The sequence below is a fragment of the Myotis yumanensis genome, unplaced genomic scaffold (genome assembly GCF_028538775.1).
Source record: "Myotis yumanensis isolate MYYU_CA2020_CCGP unplaced genomic scaffold, mMyoYum1.0.hap1 SCAF_15, whole genome shotgun sequence".
Taxonomy (NCBI): domain Eukaryota; kingdom Metazoa; phylum Chordata; class Mammalia; order Chiroptera; family Vespertilionidae; genus Myotis; species Myotis yumanensis.
This window is the reverse complement of record NW_027223766.1, coordinates 46,484,333-46,504,925: the sequence shown is the minus strand read 5'-3', so window position 1 is coordinate 46,504,925 and position 20,593 is coordinate 46,484,333. Positions and strand designations below refer to the sequence as shown.

General features: G+C 37.0%; 1 protein-coding gene across 7 annotated transcripts in view; it reads right to left on the bottom strand.

Moving 5' to 3' along the window:
- The window catches only part of TRIQK (triple QxxK/R motif containing), a 450,171-nt gene that overhangs the window by 79,826 nt on the left and 349,752 nt on the right, over positions 1-20,593 (bottom strand). For 6 of the 7 annotated variants that reach the window (XM_070392276.1, XM_070392277.1, XM_070392278.1 and 3 more), the window contains one exon: positions 18,192-18,277. In XM_070392276.1, the coding sequence (XP_070248377.1) occupies positions 18,192-18,277 (86 nt within the window). Of the gene's footprint in view, positions 1-7,131; positions 10,536-18,191; positions 18,278-20,593 lie in introns of those variants that run through there. The other variant, XM_070392283.1, reaches the window with a different exon arrangement.

The window sequence follows — 20,593 nt, the reverse complement described above, 5'->3', positions numbered from 1 at the left end:
CAACTGAACTTAAATTAAATGTGAATGTGTAGGGGAGGGATGTCCAGAGCTTCCATCAGATTCCCAAAGTTTGTTCATTCAAAATGTTCTGACCATCTCTTTAGAAATTGCATATGTCCCCAAAGGAAACTTTCTAATACATTTCAATGTTAAAGGGTTTCTTGAAGAAGAAAATTTAGCAGAGATTTCTACAGAGTACCATCAGGGAGTCTTAGCTCCTAAAGAACTGAGGTCAGTGAAAATCGTTAAAGACAAATATGAAAAAGTTTCACTTACTTATCTTTCAAATAACAGCCGGGAAGGTCCAGGTTTGCTGTTGCTCAGGTCCGACTGTAGAACACGGACAGATGACTAGTTGATGACAGATGTGATAAAATCCGACTTGTTGTCCTGCCTGGGTTGCCCAGCGGTCTTCAGATAGGAAAGGCAGGACAAATGCTGGGAAGAGGAAATGGAAGCCAGAAATCGATGAAAGACTGGAAGAATTCCTACCTGTAGCAATTGCACCTGTCTCTTAGCTTTCAAATATTATTTGGAACCCAAAGAACACTTCATATCAGCTCATTAGTCTAGCGTGGATATCCTTAAGAGATTATGAAGATTTGAAATTCTGGAAGACTGGAGGTGAACAAATTTAGCTCTGATATTCTAAAGCAGGTCAGAGAACTTGACTGAAGTCAAGAACCTGAAATGGACTGTTTAAACTAGAGCTCGTGAACACTTAAAGCGAAGCCAACCTATCTCAGGCTCATTTTCTTGTGCACTAGTGTTTCTCAAATAAAAGATTAGGAAAATGCAGTAAACATACTGCCTACCATAACATGTTTAATGAGTTCCCTATTTAGGAACATTTATTTTTTTTTCTAGAGCAAAATACTACATGACTTTATGGATGTTAAATATGAAAACTGGAAAAGTAAATGGAAGTGGTATCATCTACTCAGATAATGTCTTGCTGAAAGTTAACAGATTTAGAAACGAAATAGGCATGGTTAAAAGACTGGCTCTGGGATCAGACAGTTTTATTTTTGGAAACCCAGATCGATTATTTCTAGACGATGGCCTTGAAAAAGTCACTTTACTTTTCTAAACCTCGATTTTGATATAAAATGGGAAAAACAGTATCATCTACCTCCAGGGATTCTGTGAGAATCAAAGAAAATGACCTACATAAACGGTTCACCAGTGAGCCTAGGCTGGCACGGTGCTCAGTAAATGGTAGCTTTTGTTGCTTTTATTATTCCTAGCTAATTAAATGTAATGGTTTTGGTAGTTGCAAGCCCAAGGGATGCTCAAGGGAAAGGGGCCAATATAATGGCATAATAAATTTTAAAACTGTTAAAGGAATTATCATATGAGGAATATTAGTAATCAGTCTAATAAGCTCTAATCTCACATGTTAATATTAATGCTCCATTAAAATATAATTAATAATCATTAATGTTAATTTTATTTCAGAGTGAGGTTTGCCAAGATACTCAGAGAACTGTGGAGTCATACATAATAAATGTCTAAAACATTATAAAAACGTGAAATAACAGTATTGATATACATATAAATGGCTCGGTGAAAGTGACAAGATGATTGTGATCTGCATATTTGTAATTGTGTTTCTATACGTTAGCATCCAGTCACTCAGGGCTGTGGGAAGATGTCTACTTCCAAGTGACATACCCATCACTCACTGAGATGCTTTGTTAAGTACAGTATTTAAAACAGGAAAGGAATTCGTTTGCTCAGTCCTTAATTTGGGAGTGTGCTAGGCAGTTCTGGAAGTTGCTAACTAAATGACCTTTTCATAGTGACTATACTATGTCATTGTAATATTAGTACATTCTTCTTTATGTATTCTCCATTAGTTCATTTATTGACTTTCAGCTATATTATCTATGTAGCGCTGTGGTAAGTGTTTGTGAAAGGTACAGCTGAGGTGCTCTGGGAGGGAGGGAAAATGCCCCTCCAGTTGAGTCTTGAACCCCCCAGTTCTATATGTAGATCTTGGAGTGGGTTGGTGGTGAAAGTCAGGAAAGAACCTGGAGAATAGGGACAGCTTATTAAAGAACAAGAGGAAAGACACAAGTGAACACTGGGGAGTGAATGAGTTTAATTAGATTGGAACAAGGTTTCCATGTAGATTGAAGACTAAGGAGTGCTGAGAACTATGGATTGAACTCTGAGGAACACCCAGGAGGCAGCAAAGAATCAGGAGAAGTGAAGGAGGGTAATATGGTGTGACTGAGCCACGAGAATAAATGGTGTCAAGCAGAAGATAGCTTCCAACAGTGCCAAATGCTACCAATAGGCAAAGTCAAGACTGAAAATTGCCCATTGCATTGGATAGTTGGGAGATTCTTAGTAATCTCAGCTAGATCAGAGCTGGTGGTGATGTGAGGACATAAGTCAACTGCAACAGAGTAAAGAAATGGAAGTGAGAAGGAGAGTGAATGAATACAGATGAACCTTAAGAGAGATGCATTGGGTTATGAAGAGAAGACAGAAAGGGTAATAGGAAGGGCCCGGAAGACGTCCGCAGTAAGGAAGGAGAGGACAGAAGGCAAGTGAAAGCGCAGAGGGGAAGAGGCCAGGATGTGAAGCCAACAGCTAGTCCCTTGGCTAGAAGGGTGGGAAGAACCAGGCTTTTATACCAAGATGTGCCATTGACCGGAGTAGAAAACATTGGAGAGCAAAGACAATCGAGAAAGCAGGTATTGAACTCTTCTTCAGACAGTCTCAACCTGAGGTCCCTTTGAGTCCTCTTTTGTAGATCGATGGTCTCCAAAGTGGAGTTGTTTGACGATGTTTGTTGTTCGTTGACTGGGACACCCTGCAGTTTATGTGCATGTGTTGCATGTGGCTAATTGTATGACAATTAGAATATAATACTTTGTAATAAGATTAGAATGACAATAAAAATGTATTTATGACTTAGAAATACAGAGGTGATCTTGCAGTGTAGTACCAAAAGAGTGACAAAAAATATTCCACATTTGCTCACATTTTCTTTATTGAAACATTTTCTTCGCTTGGATATAGGAAACTATGCTCTGTTTATTTTACTTTTCCTATCTACTTTTCTAAGCTCTCTTCCCTAGAGGTTCCTCTTCTGGCAGATTTCTTAACATCGGCATGCTTAAGGACTTTTCCAAAGACCTCTCCTTTTCTCTATTTTCACTCATTCCCTAGGAGGTCTTCAAATTTTCTGACTGAAAGTGTCACTCCATACAATTCCAAAATTTGTATTTTTAGCATGAACTTTTCCTCCTAAACTCAAATCTTAGGTATTCAACCATGTATTCAACATCTCCACTTTAATCATCCCACAAATATATATATACTAGAGGCCCGGTGCATGAAATTCGTGCATGGGGGAAGGGGGTCCCTCAGCCTGGCCTGCACCCTCTCCAATCTGGGACAACCCTCTCGCAATCCGGGACTGCTGGCTCCTAACTGCCTGCCTGCCTTATCGCCCCTAACCACTCTGCCTACTGACCTGATGCCCCTAACGGCTCCTCTGCCAGCCTGATGCCCCCTAACTGCTCCCCTGCCGGCCTGACAGCCCCTAACTGCCCTCCCCTGCTGGCCTGATTGCACCTAGCTGCCTCTGCCTTGGGCCCCGCCACCATGGCTTTGTCCGGAAGATGTCCAATCTAATTAGCATATTACCCTTTTATTAGTATATATATATATATATATATATATATTTAAATATATTTTTATTGATCTCAGAGAGGAAGGGATAGGGAGATAGAAACATCAATGATGAGAGGGAATCATTGATCGGCTGCCTCCTACATGCCCCTCACTGGGGATTGAGCCTGCAACCCGGACATGTGCCCTGACCGGGAATCAAACCCTGACCTCCTGGTTCATAGGTCGACACTCAACCACTGAGCCATGCTGGCTGGGCCCACAAATATACTTTTTTAACTTATTACATGTCAGGCACTAGGTTTAGCATTTGTGATACGTTACAAAGCAAACATCTCTGCTCTTTTGAACCCTATATTCCAGGAGAGGGAGACTAAAAATGGACACTATGCATAATAGCTAAGTAAAATACAAATGCACAATGTTCAAAAGTAAGAAGTGCTAAGTAGTGAATAAGACAATAGTAAGTGGCCTGTGCGTGCTGGGGTAGGACATGTGGCATCGGGTTGCAGTTTTAAATTGAGAAGGTGACATCTGAGTAAAGATTAGGAAGAAGTGAAAGAGTCACAGAGGTGGTCAGGGCAAAAGTCAAGCAGGTCCGAAGACATCGAAAATAGCCTGAACTGTGCTGTGGTTGAGCAACTAGGACGAGTGGGGACTCTTATTCTCCGCCTCCCTCCCTTCCTCTTCTTCAGTAGCACTTCTCACCACCTGACATATTATGTGTACATATCTGCATTATTTTCATGTTTATTTCATGTCTGCTTACTTATTCCTCCAGAATATGAGCTCTGTGTTGACAGAGATTTTATTAGTTTTAATTCACTACTATATTTCCAGGTGCTAAAAAGTACCCTGTAGATAGAAGTGCAATAAATATTTGTTGAGTGAATGAATAAATAAGAAAGAATATGGTAATTTCTATATGTATGCATTTTTTTATTAAAATAGCAAAAATTTGGGTATTACTGTAGTCACAAGCCATTGAGGCCTAAGAACAAGTAAATTGCATATTTTTATAACCATATGAAGGTATCATGAAGTTTAGAAGGCTAAAAGCAAAATAACGAATATGTAAACATTATTAGGGCATATTTCTGGATACTATGACTTGGATTGAATTTTTAATTATATTTTGTACTTTTTTAAATCCTCACCTGAGAATATGTTTGTATTGATTTTAGAGAGAGAAGTGAAAGAGGGAGAGAGGGAAAAAGGAAGAAACACTGATGTGAGAAACATCAATTCGTTGCCTTCAGTAGGTGCCTGCAGCAGGGATTGAACCTGAAACCTGGGTATGTGCCTTGACTGGGAATCGAACTTGCAACCTTTTGGTGTACGGGACAACACTCCAACCAACTGAGCCACCCAGCCAGAACTTATAGTTTGTATTTTTTCTATAATAAGCATACAATTATATATTAAAACTACATTTCTGCATTTGAACTTTTTTTGAAACCAACAGTGGGTAAGTGCATTATTAAAGCTTTGAGTTGGAATCATTATAGTTGTGGTTCAGTAAAATAAAATTGTGGTATACCTCCACGAGCTACAATTTAATGAACCTGGAGCCTCATTTCTAGGACCAACGAAGTTTGGGAAACGTGGAGCTCAACAATGCTGTTTTGTTTCATTAAATGTCCTCCCGGCCTGTGTGGACATAGATGTGACTTGTCCCTAACATGATAAAAGGCAGCAGACATCATTAGTGCCCATCACATGACTCCCGGCACCTACTGGAGAGGCCTCTGTTTGCTCATGATCAGAGGTAAAATCTTTCTACAGATTGATCTGAAATTACTTCTTTACTGTTCAGATCTAGCCATGAAGCCAAGTGTGGCTTTCTATTTCATCCTTAAAAACCTACTTGTGAGGTTTTAATCATGTCAGCTCTGCTTTTCAGAATGTTCCTAGGGGGTAATCATGTTCACAGAAGAAGGCTCATGGAATAGTTTATTAGAATTTCAAAAAAAAAAAGGTGCCACCCCTTGATCTGCTCATTACTAGGCACAACCTGATGCCAGGCATTTATTTTTATTAAAACATTAAAAAGCTACAGGTTGTAGCTTTCTGAGGGGCTACTACATACAGTTAGATTTTAAGGCTTCTGCTGTTAGGTGTTTCTAAATATTTAATGGTTTCTGTACTTTCTTGACTTGTGTATGGTAGCAGAGCAAACTCATAGGAATTAGCAACAATAGAAAATTTTAGGTTTTCTAGACTTGCATTTTTTTTAAACTTTGTAATAAAATTATGTATATTAAAAAAACAAATTGCTGAAATTTAAGAGATTTTTGAATGTTTCTAATCTCACTTTATAAATATGAAAACAGAAAAAGAATCCTCTGAATTTCATGTTATCCTAGTAGGTACAGGCTGGGCGCACCAATGAAGACCTGCCTTGTGACATTCCATAGAACAGCAGCAGAAGCAATTTGTTACAAGCAGACAGACAGCTGAACACTAAAACGGACGATAAACTAGAATGAAACTAGATATTGAAATATATTTCTTTTAGGCTTACCATGAAATTTCAGATTTACACAAATAATTGCATTGAAAGAAGTCAGGGGAAAATGCCGTGCTAAAATGGGTGTCCGTAAAAACAGAACTTTACACACGCTATAGCCTTTATAGTCACCATTTACTTGGTTGGTCCAAATATTTACAGTTCATTGTTATGACTGCCAAAACTGGCAACTACAGGATTGTTGTCTCAATTAGGACAGTAAACAGACTGTCTCTCTTTTTTTTTTTAATGAAAAAAAATCTAAAATGTAATACTTCACAGTTTAACATGTTTACTCATTCAAACGAGCTAAAAAATAATGGTGTGACATCTGTTCGAGAGGCACTGGTACCTCAGATTTTGGCTGCTTCCCCACCAAATTGGTTGTTGTTTTTAAAAAATAAAGAATAGAGGGAGGTGCTGTCATCAAAAAATCTTCTAGCATTTAAAGGATCTATTTTTCTAGAAATAAGGATCTCGAGTCTGTTGCTGGTGATAAAAAAAAAAAAATTAACAAAGAGGCAAATGCAGAATACAGCAGCAGTTCTATGTTTTTACATGAATTTACTGACTCACTATGGATACTGCCACAGTGCTATAGTTATTTAAGTGACTTCCCCGGTTCCCTCTATATTTACCTGTATAAGCTAAACCCTGTACGAAATAGTAAGAATGTTTATGTAGGTACTGAATTCATCTGTTACAGCTGTTGTTCTGTTGTTTGTTTGTTTGTTTACTGTGGGTTGCAGTGATTCTAGATACGGTGTCAATGGAACAAACTCTAGCAAACAGCATTCTATAGAGGCGCATGGGAGCCAGTCACATAAAAGAAGGCAGTGCTGCTAAGGGCGAATGAAGGGTAGAAATCTCCCCAGAGAAGTTTCAGATAAGTGTCAACTAACTGTTGGTAAAAAGAAAACAAACTTATTTTAGATAGTCTCTGGCTTGCCAACCTTCTATTATGAAAGAAAAAAAATACATTAAAATTTACGTTTATAGAAGTTGACTTTTGAAGTTTATTTATCTAAAGCATACTTTGCACTACTGAATTATCACTGACTATACATTTTAGAATCTGGAAAATACAGTGCTTTAGCATTCATATAAATATAAACATCATAATGAAAATTTAGCATTACTTTCATGAGGAATGAAGATGCATACTGTGTTATATTAAAAACATTCGAGTATAGAAAAAAGGAATTTGTCTTTTCCACAGTAAATGTAATGCTGGTTTCTTGATATTAAAGAGAACCAGGATGAAACATATATACGTCCCAATTCAACCAATGACCATAAATGCTAAGTGTTAAGAGTTGATGAATATTGTAATTTTTAAATTTTATTTATTAGGTGCACATAAATTTGATCATCTAATACATACAAAAACTGTGCCAGACTCTAGGAGGACTACAAAATATTAACTGAAATTGTAACATGCATTTATTAAATACGTGTAGATCACTATATTATTGAAATTATAAAAATGAGTAATAACGTAAGAATATATTATCAGTATCTTACAATCATTGGTTGGGATGGGGGTACTCCTTCCACCTTTATGAAATATTGAAAAGATAGAAAATCTTCAAGTGTTTTGCCACCTTAAAACAATAACAAACCCCACGCTGCTACTAAGATAGACTTTTTGTTCATTTGTTTTAAAAGAAATTCTAGATGAGGTTATATTTTTACAATATTTCTTCTCAAATGAATTTTACAGTCTTTATTTTATATCCAAGCTTCATTCACATCGGCGATATGTTAAGTCTGCTGCATGAGTTGCAATTTATTCTGCAGAATACGTGAGCAGATTCTAACATTCTGAAAAGTCATTATAATTTTCCTGTATTTGTCTTCTGAGTTACTCTGAGCAGTCGATTATTGCAGGGGAAAAACCCATGCTTCAAGTTTGTATCTGGTGCCAGTCGCAGATTTATGCCAAACATCACTTACTACTCAAACGTGTAGCCCCCTGGAACTGCAGGCTGACTACCACCTACCTCTTCAGAGATTGAAACCAGAACACGATCTGGGGTTTCTCTGCAGAGGACTGGCTGCTTCCCAGTTAACGTGAGTATGCAATATTTGCACTTCACAGAAACAGTATTATATAAGCATATGTTGTCTCACTTTACCTGCTATTTATTAAAATCCGAGTTTAGCCTTTGGGACTTACGGTTGTCTGGGGCTATCCTAAGTCAATCAGTCATACAAATGGACTGGCCACAGGTTCAGGGTATCAGAAAACTAGGTCATGAAACTTTATTATTACCTAGTGGGTTTTGTTTTGGGTTTTTTTTCCACGATAATATTCAAACATTTCCAAGAGTATAATCATCTATTTTATATATTACAAATTCTGTTATATGTCACTTGGATTGGTATTTAATAAACAATTACTACATATCCTCTCATTTAAATTATCACTGAAATTAGCAATAACTTTAGTAAGACTGTTTTTAATGCCATATGGGAGGGGGAATAACTACATGAAAACTGTTCACGTAAATGGAATAGGAGTGGAGAAAAAAGTATTTCTTGACATGTGGCCTGTCACTTGGGAAAGTAAAAGGCCCATCAGATCCAAAATGCCAGCTTGGATATTCCCTTGCCACCCACTCCACAGACAGACGTACCACATGGCACTAAATGCTGTAACCTTTCCTAAAAATGCAATTTGGGTTGGTCTGCTGCGGTGACTGTAGAAGAACTCTTGGTCTGCCTCTGGAGTTTGTGATTTCAAGGGGAAGAAGCCAGTAAATAACACTGTCTAAATTTTGCCCTCAAATGTTTGGCATAAATGATTTGTGAGAATATTGGAAATTTTGGCTGTTTTCACACTGATGAATAACTATGCAACTTGAAAACATTCTGCAGAACATAATGCTATAGTCACATCCACTATCTGCAAAAGTCTCAAAGAATCTGTAGGGTATTTATGAAAGCTTTCTTCCCTTGGCAAGTATGGAAACAATTTTAACATTTTATTTATTCATCATAAATAGAATGCATGTACTATAAAACATTTTGTGCACGTTTCAAACTATTCCTTTTCTATAAATCTTTATATAAGAAAGTAGTTATCTATCAGTAAACAGTAAACACATATTCTTCCATTTTCTAACCTTTCTGTATTCACGTGTTCTAAAAATATGAAGAAATTCCATTATCAATAAAAATATTGAATATATTTGTCATTATAGTGTAACAAATGCAAAATAGTTTGAAAAAATTATATAAACAAAAAGCTGTATATGCCAGTAATGAGACATTTATTTCCTACTTATTTTTCATAAAAGAGTTCTAATTGGTTATCTGTCAAGAGAAAAAAATGTAATTTTGTAAAATACCTTGTATCGTTGAGCTTTAAAAGATAACCATGACCCACGAAAATTATTCTGAATAGGTAGGACTTCTCCTACTACCGTATGTGAAAAAGACTGCACAGTTATATGACAGATTGCTGCATAAAGCCCGAACAAGAGAAGCAAACTGATACCGCAAGCCGCCAGAACAACATAATTAAAACAGAATTCCAAGTTTATATTAATAGTCTCATAAGTTAATTAAAATCAAGATCAACTGAACTTTCTATTTACACCAGCTTAGACGGCCTAGGAGGAAAGGAACTCTATTTTAGAGACATATGTGGCTCTTTGCGCTTCTGTCATCCAGGTGCCATTTCTGATGGAGCACATGTGCACTGAACAGTTGGCAAAGAAGGAAAAAGATTACTGTAGCTGTCTGTGCAGATAGTCTCTCTAATGATACAAAATATGTCTGGAAAGAAAGCAAGACTTCTTTGTAAAATGAAAAATTTCCCATGACTTTTCGCTCCTTCTTCGGCCCTGGATGTGATTTGAGTATGTTTCTGTAAATAAGGATATATACTTTGACTTCTGATGTATGCATGGAACAAAAATAGGTTTAGTAATCTGTAAGTGATGGAGTTATCCATGTAGACTGGTAAAACATCTGAAGGATTTGGTATCTGTTTCCCATTTTATCTAAATGCGCCATGAACAGGTTTCCTGTGTAAGTAGGAGGATTTATGAAAGTATTCAGTAGCATACATTACACTACATTGCTAGGTTAAGGTTCTTTTCTTGATATACTACACAACTATTTAAAAAATATTTCTCCAATGTGAAAATACTAGCAGGAAGAACTCAAGATGTTGTAGTCTCAGTATTCAGAAAGCATTGCTCCCCAAAGGTCCTTTTATAAAATATTTTCTTATAATGCATTGATTGCTGCTCAGCTAATTTTCATCAGGTTCCAGATGAGGGTCAACATCTGTGGACAGTCTGAGATAAAAGAAAGCATAGAAAGCCAGTAGGAGGGCCAACAGAGCTGCGAGTACAAGGCCAACTTCCTGAGGAAGAAAAAGAAAGTAGACTTGAAATTGATAAAATGAGATTCGTTAGTGTTATCAGTTTCATCAGATAAAATAACCACGATTCCAGTCTCGAATGAACATTTTAAAACTAATAATCACATTCATTTGAACACGTTTGCCATTAAGAAGCATAATTTGACAATATCCATTTCAATGGCAAGTACATCAGTGAGTGCGTCATTCTACATTATTTTTATTTAATTTGTTTGCGTTTCACTAATAGTAAAATTAACATTTATACTTTTAAATATATTTTCATAGTTTGGATATCAAAATGTTAGGGACAAGAAATGTTGTTTGTGCCTACAAAGTTTATCTATTCTCTATTTGGTTATGTTTAATTTTATTTCTTGTTTCAATAAATTTATTATTAGTTTAGCACTTATGTCACAGATCTTTACAAATTAAATGATCATTTCTTTTCTAATGGGAAGAAACCATTGTAACCAGTGTCTATATTATGCCTCTTTAACATCTTTATTAAATACTAGAGGCCCAGTGCACAAATGGTGGGGTCCCTCGGCCTGGCTTGTGCCCTCTTGCGATCCAGGACCCCTCAGGGGATGTCAGACTGCCAGTTTCAGCCCAATCCCCACAGGCCAGACCGAGGGACCCCACTGGTGCATGAATCCGTGCACCAGGCCTCTAGTATGCATATAAGATCTTTGGTTAATCTCTTCCTGCCCTCCCCCTTCTCCCCTTCCCTCAGATTCATCAGTCTGTTCCATGTTTCCATGCCTGTGTGCTGAGCATCTGCCCCCTGGTAGCCAGTGCGTGTCCTAGCACTTGGGTTGCGGGAAACGAGTTAAGTCGGCTCGCGTGAATTGCGCGTACTCCGCGGGAGCCGTCTTAACTCGGTTCATATAGATTTGCGGTGGAGTGCGGGAAACGTGTAAACTCGGGCCGATTGTAACTGCGTATTACCAAATATTTGTTTGTTTGCCGTTCACAAAGATACCTACCTGCGTATGCGAACCGTTTCATACCCATTGGGGTAATAGGTATCATAAAAATCCCTGATTTTGCGCGGGAAACCTAAATAATTGCCCGCGCCATCTTATATTTTGGCGGGAAATTCACCCAACACCGTAGTGCTAGCTACCAGTCAAATGGTTGAATGGTCTCTTAGGCTTTTACATATATACTAAAGGCCCAATGAAATTAGTGCAAGGGGCTCGGCTCAGCTGCCTCGGCCCTCGCAGCCCCAACTGCCTCGGCCCTCACAGCCCCAGCTGCCTCGTGGCCCCGAGTCCTAGCCCACTGGTCATTCCAGAAGGTCATCTGGACGGTCATTATGGAAGGTTGTTGTGCTATGGGGTCTAATTAGCATATTGGCTCTTTATTATATAGGACTAGAGGCCCGGTGCACAAGATTTGTGCACTGGTGGGGGGCATGCCTCAACCTGGCCAGTGCCCTCTCACAGTCCAAGAGCCCTCGGGGAGGTGTCTGACTGCAGGCTTAGGCCCGCTCACCGTAGTGGAGAGCAGGCCTAAGCCGGCAGTTGGACATCCTTAGTGGTGTCGTGGAGGTGGGAGAGGCTCCCGCCACCACTGCTGCACTCACCAGCCGTAAGCCCAGCTCAGGGCTTCTGGCTGAGTGGCACTCCCCCTGTGCCACTCATTGAGGGCACAGCTCCTGCTATTGAGCATCTGCCCTCGGGTGGTCGGTGCGTGTCATAGCGACTGGTCATTCTGCTGTTTGGTCAATTTGCATATTAGCCTTCTATTATATAGGATAGATTATTTTGTTGAACCTCTAATTTTTATATTCTAAATTCTATAGATTATATAATGTGGTAGGACAAAACTGAACACTCAGTTCATGAAGCATGATCCAGTATAATTCATCACAACTGTGAAGAATGGCCCTGGATTTTTCCTTGGTAATTTAATGTGGGTCACATTAATCAATTATGTTGAAATAATAGTAAAAAAAATTACTACATATAAATGGCAATATTCAGACTATGTCTCAAAAAGTCTATAAAATTTTAAAATATAAACTCACCATCAAGGAATTTCCTCAATAGTAACATATCACTTGGCTAAATACAAAAAAGAGCAAATAGTGCCAGTTCCATATCCTAAAGGGCCTACCACTGCCTTCTAATTTTCACTCATTTCTCACACCCCTTCCTGGCATTATTTTACGAAGCAGTAATTTATTTGCACTCACATGAGTGCATTTTACATTTCATTAGAATGCAAAAGCAATAATTCAACATATGCCAACTAATAAACGTTAAAAACACTAAAATGAATATGTTGTGGTGAAAAGGGGGTCATGAGAAAAGCATTTCAGGGAACCACACACTGGCGGGCGGATAAGGTGTAATGTTAAGATTTATTGGAGCAAAAACAAACTGTGCCCAGGTGTCGGTGTCTCACCCACAGCTCTGTTCTGTGGCAGTCCCGCTTCTGGGGTCTCAGACCTGCACCTGTGCTCCCCAAGCCAGGAGGGCCAGGGTCCACTGATTCTCTGTGTCTCATTTCTCCACCTGTTCATCCCCCACCAGTGCTGCACTGGGGCCACACTTGGGCCTCAGCTTGGGCCATGTGAGTACTAGAGAGAGAGAGCAAGCACATGAAGGAATGAATGCACATGTGCTACCCCCAAGGGCCTTTGTTAAGCTTTGCTTATATGACATTGCTTTTGGGAGAGAGCAGGCTTTCTTTCAAACTCACCAATCTCTTTCCTAATCCTTCCCAGGTCTATGCTGGGTCCTTCCCCTAACCAATCCTTTTTCAGGATCTACTGGGTTTCCTGTCCCTTATCCAATCGGATCCTTTTCTGAGATCTCCCAGGTTAGGCTCTGCCCTTTATGTGGCTATTTTGGCTCCTACTGTGCATGCCTCAGAGTTCTGCCTCCTCATCTGGTTTCCGCTGCGCACGTGCTTCCTCCCCGTGTGCCATCTTGGTTTCTACTGCCCATGTGCCTAGCAAAGACTTTCCCAGGGAGGGAACTGGTCGTCCCAGGGGAGACGGGAAAGCCAGTCCCTCCCCACTACCCGCTGGGGTCGGGTGGAGGTGGGGGAAGGGTACAGGGGAGGGGGAGGTATGAATCCCCTTGGCAGGGATTCAGCAATCTCCTGGGGTATCTGAAGCTATAACTTCCAGACTTAGTCAGGCTTAGGCATAGCCAGTTCTGTTCCCGTTTCTTTCATTAATTTCTAACTAGCTGCCTAGCTGCCTATGCTAACAAACATGGTTTATAGTCAACAGGAAATGTTTACCTGATTGTTGAAATTATAAATGGACACCTTATACAGATTTTTAACTTCATAATTACATTTACTTAGATTTCCAAACTGAGAATAAATATTAATAAAAGCCATGGGGTTAAAAGATTCAGTGTCAACTATTTTTCTAAGATTTGATTTCTTTGATCTGATATATAATGTCAAATGAAAGTGAATTTTTCTTTGCTGCAGTTTGGAACATTCTGGCATCTCCAAAGGGCATGGTAGCATCAGACAGGTTTCATTCATTTTCTTACAGCCACAGCTGTGCTCCCAGACCCATCTGGTTACACAGCGACCAATTCTAAAAGGATGTATAGACAAGTGGCCCACATCCGCAAAGTCTACCTGTTCTCTACAGTGGACAACAAAGCTATCCGACAGCAGTGATGTTCATTCACACGTATTTAACGCAAGAATAACTTTTGTGCTCTTGATTGGAACCATGATTCTCATCTCATTGATAATCACCTCTAATGGGTGCTTTTCAACCTCTTCTTGTCCTTTCAAATAACTCTATATCATCTTACTGTACATTTTCAGAATATCCAGAGGCATGAAAAAAGGTCTTAAGGGTAGGAAGCAGAGAACATTCATAGGATACAAGGTCAGAGGACCCATTAATTCAATTAAGTCTATTCAATATATGGTGTGGGAGAGAGGGCTTAAAAAGTATTGAATGGGGAGGTATAGCAAATAATTTTTTTTTCAAAATGTCCTATTCTGTTAAGAAGATGCGTATTATAGGAACTGCATGTTTGGAGGGTTAAAACACGGTAAAGTTAGAAGATACTTCTTTCAGGATGCTGGTGACACTAACCATAACTTAGAAATCTGTAGGCATTTATGGCTCCACCCCCTGGCCATTTTTAGTTTTAACTCAGAAATAACAAAAAATAAAAAATGTTTCCAGCTAGCTCATCTGAAGGGGTTGTTAGAAGGATCTAGTTGACACTTGGATATTTTTGTTTATATAAAAAAGAAGTTTTTGATACTAAATTTTTTATTTTTATTCTTTTATTATGATTATACCTTTCAACTAAACATTTTACTAAACTAATTAACTATTTATTTAACAAATTCAGCTTATCTTTTTCCTTCTAAATACTAGGAAACATAGGTATTTACATTCTAAAAACATTTTTAGTGATTTTTGTAACTTTTGAAATATAATCTTTTAATTGGACAGCAGCCAAATAGCACATATTATTGTGCAGATATATTTTAGGTGATATTCATTGCATTAGTGGGCCATACATTAGGACATTTTGTTTACATTGGTAAGACACAGGAATAAAAATAGCTTCTCAATAGAAATTAATCCTAGATTCTGACTGCTATTCTTATTCTAAATAATGACTGTTTCCTTAAAACATTTTCTATTTCTAAACATACAGTTACAGAAAGTGCTAGAGCCTCTGAAGTTAAGGACCCTATTGTAAAATTCTTTATATTTCCAGCTCATGATTTCTCAATAAATACTTTTGACTTTACGTGGTACTAAAATCTGGAAATGATTTTTTGTATACGTTCCTCTACGACAATCATGTCTTATTAATCTTTCCACAGGTTCTACAACATCATGGTACTTACCGTAATTTTTAAATTAATAACAAAGGATTAAGATTTATACAATTTAGATGTAAAGTTTATTAAAATTACATAATGCTTTGGAAACTTTACATCAGTAATAATACTATTACATAACACTATTTCCACAGCAAAACTGAGAACATTTTGTAATATATAATGTAGTCACACAACGCAGACCTAGTTGAAATAAGGGATCATCAGGCCAGTGACAAACATCCAAGGAAAGTCTTATTCATACAAACCAGTAATAACTAACACAAACAAATACTTTCTCAATCTGCTAACAATTTATAAAGGACCTCTATGTGCTAGGTTCAATGTTAAGTCTTTTCCTTTTAATATTAAACCCTCCTAACAACACTGTGAAGTAAATGGCGTAATCTCCACTTACAAAAGTGCCAGCTTGAATTCAGCTGGATCACGGTAAGAGCAAGAGGCAGGAGGGATTTGACCCTGGGCCTCTTTATGTTGTGTTCATTGTTGTCATTTCTGTGATTTGTCTATTCCTTGCAGCTATTCATAGTTTCTGTAGATTTAAGTTATTTTAAGACCATAACTATAATTCATTTTAAAGAATAAGTAGTGAGGTGGTAAACTATTGTCATATTATGGCCATCCTGTATCAACCAGATAAGAGTCAAACATGTTTGATGTTCATTAGTCCCTAGTTGCTTCTCTGACATTATCAATATGGATAAAATGACTCGCTGGGGAAATTAATAGCATTAAATAGCAAGTGCTAAAAGAAACTTTGTTATTTAAAATCCTATGCTAAAATGACAATGTAATCAAACTTTGACAGGGCAAACTAATTGGTATGCCAGATTTGAAATGTAAAACACCTCCACGGTTCTGATTCTAAAAAGTTTCATATTATTTAATGAGCTCTTTACATAAATTTGCAAGCAAAGTAAACGATATTTAAAGTTACGGCTTTTCTCCCATACGCTCATAAACCAAAATGATATGCTAGCTTATTTTTAAAAAGTTATGTTCTGATGTCAGAAACTCTTCAGCACATACTTCAAATTGTAAATGAAATCTAAGAAAAATTTTCTCATAAATAGATAAACAAATTCCACATTGCTTTTTGAAAAGACAAATAATTGCACTATAAGGTAGATTCATCTCGCACTGGGAACAGAGTTATTTCCTTAAATTAAAACAACAACAAAAATAATAAGAGCAGCCCGGCCTGGTGTCTCAGTTGGTTGGAGCATCCTCCCATACAACAAAAAGATTGCGGGTTCATTCCCAGTCAGGGCACATACCTGGGTTTCAGGTTTGATCCCCATTGGGGGTGCATACAGGAGGCAACAGATCAATGTTTCTCTCTCACATGATGTTTCTCTCTCTCTCTCTCTCTCTCTCTCTCTCTCTCTCTCTCTCTCTTCCTCTATCTCTAAAATCAATAAACATATACATGGGTGAGAACTAAAAAAAATTATAAGAGCAAATAAAAAGGAGGATGTGTATGAGAAAGCGGCATATATTTATAGATGAATGGCTGCACTATTTCTCAAGTTTTACGTTACAGTTGTTCATTTTATTATGCCACGTGTGGAGTTAGCTGGCCCAATATTTTCTAAAAACAAAAACACAACATTGTGAAAAGTCAAAGTACCTATCATATTACCTCGGTGAAAAATGACTTCTGTAATGTTCTCATTACAAAAGACAGCAATCAGGTAACTAATTGTAAAAGAGAAAACTAAGCACTGCTTTTAGAAAGGTTATGTTATGGAAGTAATTTTTAAAATGAATGAAATTTCATATGAAATTAGAAGAAAACTTCAAAAGATTAATCATCTCTCTTTTAAACAAAAAGGCAATCTACTTTTTTTATTTTCATTAAAAACTGACACAGCACTAACTGAGGAGATTGAATTATTAAAACATATCGCATCACACGGCCATGCTTGATCAAAATCAGCAATCAGGAGTAAAAAGAAGCAGTGTTTCATCATAATAGCAAATTCTGGAAGACAACCAAATATATCATCTGGCAGTTCAACAGCTGTTACAGCTTGGTAGTAATACCTTGGCATTTGCTATAAGCTATAACTTTGAAAAATTGATTTTTCATCTGCCAGATAAAATACCCAAAATCTTCTTTTAACATTTTAATATTTAAATAAAATATATGTACTAGTCATTACAATTTGACACACTTGACAGTAAAGCCACCAAATTAATTTTCCTATTAATAGTTTAATTTGAGTATAAATACTTGGCAAAGAATTGACATGGGTAATAATGGAAATGCAATTTTGTTGAATTTCATTGTGCTAGCACAATGGTTTAATATCTGCTAATATCATTCTCAGTTCCTTTTCTGAGAGAACAAGTTTGGGAACATGATTAGAATTCCATCATAGAGAGAACTGACAACAATAATAATTCAAAGAGTAAATTGACATATATTAATGATCTAAGAATATATAATTACAACTAAAATTTAAACAACTGTCAAATGAAATTTACTGAAAATGAGAATTTTTTATTTAGGCCACATAAATCACTGAAATGTATATTTAGTAGTTGGAAAAATAAATTGCAAATTTAAGTATAACTGGTTCTTGCAAGTGACACAGTGTTTTATTTTAAGACCTGGTAAAATCTCGGGATAAGAAGGATGTTTCCCATTAAGTAAATCCTTTATAAAAACCTTCAATTCTGGCATTCGACTTAGATTTTGAAATGTCATAAAACATTTAGAACTCAACATTTATGCAATCCAGTGTTAGAAAACAAAGTGGCATGAATAGATCACATCTTAAAGTAATCAAGTATAGGTACCTTAATGCCTATTGCTGTTTTCTTTGCTTCTGCTTTTAATTTGGTTGCTCGTAAAATAGGTTTGGTTTTTTTATAATCCTGTTTACCTAGAAAGAAATAATTTCAGACAATGAGTTATGCTTATGTATACTTCAAGTTTAACAGCCATCTGAAATGTCAAAGAATGTTTAAATAGAGTAAAATTGGGACACGGTTGCAAAGTAGTTCCCAGTTATGGAAACCATAAACTTGTCTTCCTAAGATCAACTTTTCCTCCTCCTCTACTTTTTCAGGAAGAAGATTTGACAGGCATCTTTGATTTGCTGAGCAGTGATTATAAGAAAAGACAAAAACTTCTTTTAGCGAATAAGATGTTTAAAGTACAGAGAGTAAACCTTGTGGAAACATTTGGAAACAAATGTGTAAATAAATGAGTATACATAAGGTCCCATTAATAGGTAAAGCTAACTTTGTCTTCATAATTGATTATAAAGTCATTCATTACAAATTTATTTTATTATTTTATTATGGATAGTTTAAGTATTTAAGTAATTAACTTGAGAAATATTGTCAAGTTTTTCCAAGTAAGAAACTCAAAAAGATAAATAACTTTTAGTCACTGAATCTTCTAGAGAACATACGTACTTAACTTTTGGTTCTTTTAATAGAAGACAGAATAAATATGGCTAGATAAAAGATATAGGATAGCTACATTTAGGTATTAGTTTCCATTTTCTCTTCCACATTTCACAGCCAAAAATGAACAAAACTTGGTGCCACCAAGTATCTTTTTTTGGGTACCATCTCATGACCCCACTGAGTAATGCCTATTAGTCTGTAAAGAAAATAGACTTAACAATAACAACAAAAGCACTGACTAGAATAATACATATTTTTATTAACCACACTCTTAACTAAGAACTGGGTCAAATGAGTCTCGAACATAACAGTATGTTATTCTGAGTGGGACTGAACATTTGACCATATAATCTCTTCAGCTGTTTTATATTCTGTTATGTGGCCTTGTTGTTTCCATCTTAGTCTCTTTCCTTTCAGTGATCAGTTCTTTCCAAAAACTACCTCTCTTTTTTCATTAATTTCCACATCTTCCACACACTAAAAAAATTCGAAAGCGGTTGATCTAAACTAAAATACAGCATGAACATGCAATGCATGATATATTTCTCAATGTATCTGTGTGAGTGAGTAGAGGGATTGAGCAAAAAAAAGAAAAGAAAAAAACTCATGGATACTAGTATGGACAACAGCATGGTGACTGCAGGGGAAATGGGGTTGGGGGTAGATGGAGGAGGGAACAGGAGAGATAAATGGTGATGGAGGCATACTTGACTTGGGGTGATGAACACACAAAACAGTGTAGAGATGATCTGTTGTGGAACTGTGCACCTGAAACCTGTGCACTTGGCTAACTAGTGTCTTCCCAATCAATTCAAAAACGAAAAAAAATAAACATATAAATAACTAAATAACATTTTTAAAAATTAGAAATGGCAGAGAGGAGTCAAATGGATGGGAGCGATGAAGAAATGCTGTAGTTGTGTCCATTAGGCACATAAAAGTGTTTGCTTGGCTGGAGGTATGTTTTTTTAAAAAGAGTAATATTCACTGACTAATATTCACTCTGATTTCACATCTCAATGGTCAAACTATTCATGCCATTATTCCTGCTGAGATATGAAACTTTCCAGAACAATGAAAATGGCGACATATCAACTGCCTCTGACACTCACGGTTACAAAGCAAGTTTCTAATGAGAATCTACAGACAAGTTTACAGATTATAGGTTTGAGGTTAAGCAGGCATTCTTGTTCTATCTCATATGTGCCCTATAATAATCTCTAGATGCAATGGGGGAAAAATAAGCAAATGAAAAAAAGATTATCTTATATTAACCGGTACGCTTTTCATACACATATGCAATATTCTGGATGGTGTGTCTGCCATAAAACAAATTCAAATATACCTCAAAAGAGTAAATGTGCCCTGACCGGTTTGGCTCAGTGGATAGAGCGTCAGCCTGCGGACTGAAAGGTTACAGGTTCGATTCCAGTCAAGGGCATGTACCTTCGTTGCGGGCACATCCCCAGTGGGGAGTGTGCAGGAGGCAGCTGATCGATGTTTCTCTCATTGATGTTTCTGACTCTCTATCCCTCTCCCTTCCTCTCTGTAAAAAATCAATAAAATATATTTTTTAAAAAAAGAGTAAATGTTAAAGTGAGAATTTATCACTCTGCTTCACATCCCATATAACCATTGGTTAAATGTGTTCTATTTCGATTCAAATCCTATAATCTCAGAGAATATTGCAGATTTATATTACATTTGATATGAACATTTGAAACCGTATTATAAGTAGATGATTTAAAAAATTATTGTACATCTGGCACTGCTCCACATAGTGA